General features: G+C 33.3%; 1 protein-coding gene across 1 annotated transcript; it reads left to right on the forward strand.

Moving 5' to 3' along the window:
- The first annotated feature begins 256 nt into the window (after positions 1-256).
- On the forward strand, positions 257-1,996 carry LOC136978358 (piggyBac transposable element-derived protein 4-like). The gene has a single exon (XM_067274062.1). The coding sequence runs from the start codon at positions 257-259 to the stop codon at positions 1,994-1,996; it is 1,740 nt and encodes a 579-aa protein (XP_067130163.1).
- Positions 1,997-3,101: the final 1,105 nt, after the last annotated feature.

Genomic DNA, 3,101 nt, shown 5'->3' on the forward strand with positions numbered 1-3,101 from the left:
CGAGTAGTGAGAGGAGAATTCTGGTTTTAGTCGTTAGAACTCGTTTTCTGAAAATATCGGATAGCCTCAGTTCTAGACATGTTGAGACAGATATGCCAACTGAAACAGATTTGCAGGAGAGCAACCGAGTTAGCTCCTGATTGGTCGGCCAACAGATCTAAAAACTGTATATAAGGCAATGCCACCGTTGAAACTAGGAGAAACAAGCCTGGCCTAATAGACTATATTTGAGTGCCTTGTCTATAGTAAAGTAAAAATGTACGGAGATTTTATGATCGATTCAGAGATCGAGAATATAGTATATGAAGATGCTTCTTCGGAAGAAGAATGTGATTTTGTAGAAGTTAGATCTGAGAATACAGACACCGAGCAAGAGGAAAACGAAGATATATCAGAAGTAGGCTCACCTGCAGTTGCCTCATCATCACAAGTAGCAGCCTCGTCATCACAAACAGGTGAGCATTGTTCTTTCCTAGCTCGCGATGGAACCAGATGGAGTATGTGGGAATATCCTGCAACGAAGACAAGAAGAGAGAACTTGATTTATCTTATACCTGGTCCCATTGGAGAGGCTACAAACGCAAGGTCTATTTTTGAATGTTGGAATCTGTTCGTAACAGATGATATTTTAGATATCATAGTCATACACACAAATCAACAAATACAAAAAGTACAACCGCATTACGAAAGAGAACGTGATGCAAATACAACAGATCTGCAGGAAATAAAAGCACTAATCGGATTATTTTACCTTGCTGCGTATAAAAAGGTAAATCGCTGTCACGTTAACGAAATGTGGACAACGGACGGTACAGGATTCGAAATCGCAAGAACGGCCATGTCGGAGAGACGTTTTCGTTTTTTGTTAGCAAATCTCCGATTTGATGATAAACAGACGCGAGGTGAAAGACTAAAGTTTGATAAATTAGCAGCAGTCCGAACTTTTTTAGATGTATTTACGAATAATTGTATAAAGAATTACAATGTATCGGAATACTGTACCGTAGATGAGAAACTGGAAGGATTCAGAGGGCGGTGCGGATTCCGCCAGTATATACCAAGTAAACCAAATAAATACGGTATAAAAATATTCTTGCTAGTAGACAGTAAAACATTTTATACGCACAATTTAGAGGTTTACTGCGGAAAACAGCCCGATGGACCCTTCTCAGTATCGAATTCTGCGGACAGTGTAGTGAAAAGATTAACTAGGCCTATTGTTAACAGCGGCCGTAATATAACTACCGATAACTGGTTCACCAGTTTCAGTTTGGCTACAGATTTATTGCAAGACAGGTTAACGCTAGTTGGTACCATCAGAAAAAATAGAAAAGAAATTCCTGCAGAATTTTTAAATATAAAAAATAGAAAAGTAAACAGTAGTAAGTTTGCATTTACTAAAGCGATCACTTTGGTCTCCTATGTGCCGAAAAAAAGTAAAAATGTATTGCTTTTGTCGTCATTACATCATAGTGAAGAAATTGATCGGGAAACTGGACTGGCAAAAAAGCCAGAAATAATATCCTTTTATAATAGAACTAAAGGGGGAGTAGATACCGTGGACCAGTTAACCGGGAATTATAATTGCGTACGCAACACCAGACGATGGCCTATGATCATTTTTTATTGTGTTTTAAATTTAGCAGGAATTAATTCCTATATTATTCACCAAGCAAACAAAAATACATCCAAATTGAATAATAGAAGAGAATTTTTGAAGGAATTGTGTATCATTCTAATGAGCGAACATATTGATAAAAGAAAATGTATTTTAAATCTTTCGAAAACTATCAGAACGGCAGCGGAAAGGATATTTCCGTCAGATTCTGAAGCCGGACCTTCACATTCATCCACGGAATGTGTCGAAAAAAAGAGAAAGAGATGTGATGAATGTGAAACACGGAAAGATAGAAAAACGAAATATACCTGCGTGAAATGCAAAAAATATCTATGCTTGGAACATGCAGTTCAAATATGTAGAGATTGTGTTGAATAAAAATAAGAAACCAACATTTTAACTAAAGATAAATATATGCTATATATTTGTTATTAGGTAGAAGTTGTTTTTATTCTGAATGCACAAGTAAAGTTAAATGTTTTGAGCATAAATTTGAAAATAATAATTATTTAGTTTTTAAATATCAACCAGTATATGTATTTTATTCTGCAACTTAAACAGTAACTATATAGTGTATTTACTCGGACATAAATAGAATATAAATACAACATAAATACTATTTTATTCTTTGTTAGCATATTATGTTTCGAATGTTTACAATATTATATAAAGACAAAAACAAAATAATGTTTTTTTTGTATCTTTTTAATTAAATTCTGTTTAATAGTTTGATTTGTGTGTTTTGTTTTAAATTTTTTAATTAATATAAATTCCTTTAGCTACAAAAAAAAATTCCAAAAGTTTATTAACTTTTGGAATTTTTTTGTATTTTCCGCATAAATAAAATTTAAATTGCGATTTTTCTTTAAAAATTAGACTGAAATCGATTTGTTTTGAGATTTTATCAGAAACATATTACAGTTTACGACTGGTCAATTTAAATTAAAATACAAATTTAAAATAAAAATTAAATTTTAATTCGGCGATTGCAGTGGCGTAGCGTAGTGAGAGCGGCAAAATTTCACAATAAATAATAATATCTTGTAAAAATACCTAAATAAGAGGGCGGGGAAATTTTCCTCCGCCCCAGGCGGCTGACACCCACGCTACGTCACTGGGCGATTGTCTAACGTTTGTTTACATTATAACCTTGATTTACGTGGAGGGTAGTTCTAATCTCAGTCAATTCCCACCAGACAATTTTGAAACGATGCTTACACGTTCATACGAAATATAACAACTAGAAGTTAGCTAATTAGACCCTAAACATTAAGGAATTAGATATAAGAAAAATAATTACAACTACGCGACAATCATATCGCATAGCTATAATTATTCTATAATCTAATAATTCAGATTAATCTGATAAAAATACTTTTAATTATAATCTGCTTTTATTATTTATTCATTTTTCATCGCGGCACAACAAAACAAACCTGAAAAGTTAGCCCGATCTACATAACAAGTAATTATGAATGAAATC

Source organism: Centruroides vittatus, unplaced genomic scaffold (assembly GCF_030686945.1).
Source record: "Centruroides vittatus isolate TY-2023 unplaced genomic scaffold, ASM3068694v2 contig_516, whole genome shotgun sequence".
NCBI lineage: Eukaryota > Metazoa > Arthropoda > Arachnida > Scorpiones > Buthidae > Centruroides > Centruroides vittatus.

Bases quoted from the DNA above. Each gene is read 5' to 3' on its own strand.
- LOC136978358 (XM_067274062.1), top strand. From the start codon at position 257: ATGTACGGAGATTTTATGATCGATTCAGAGATCGAGAATATAGTATAT.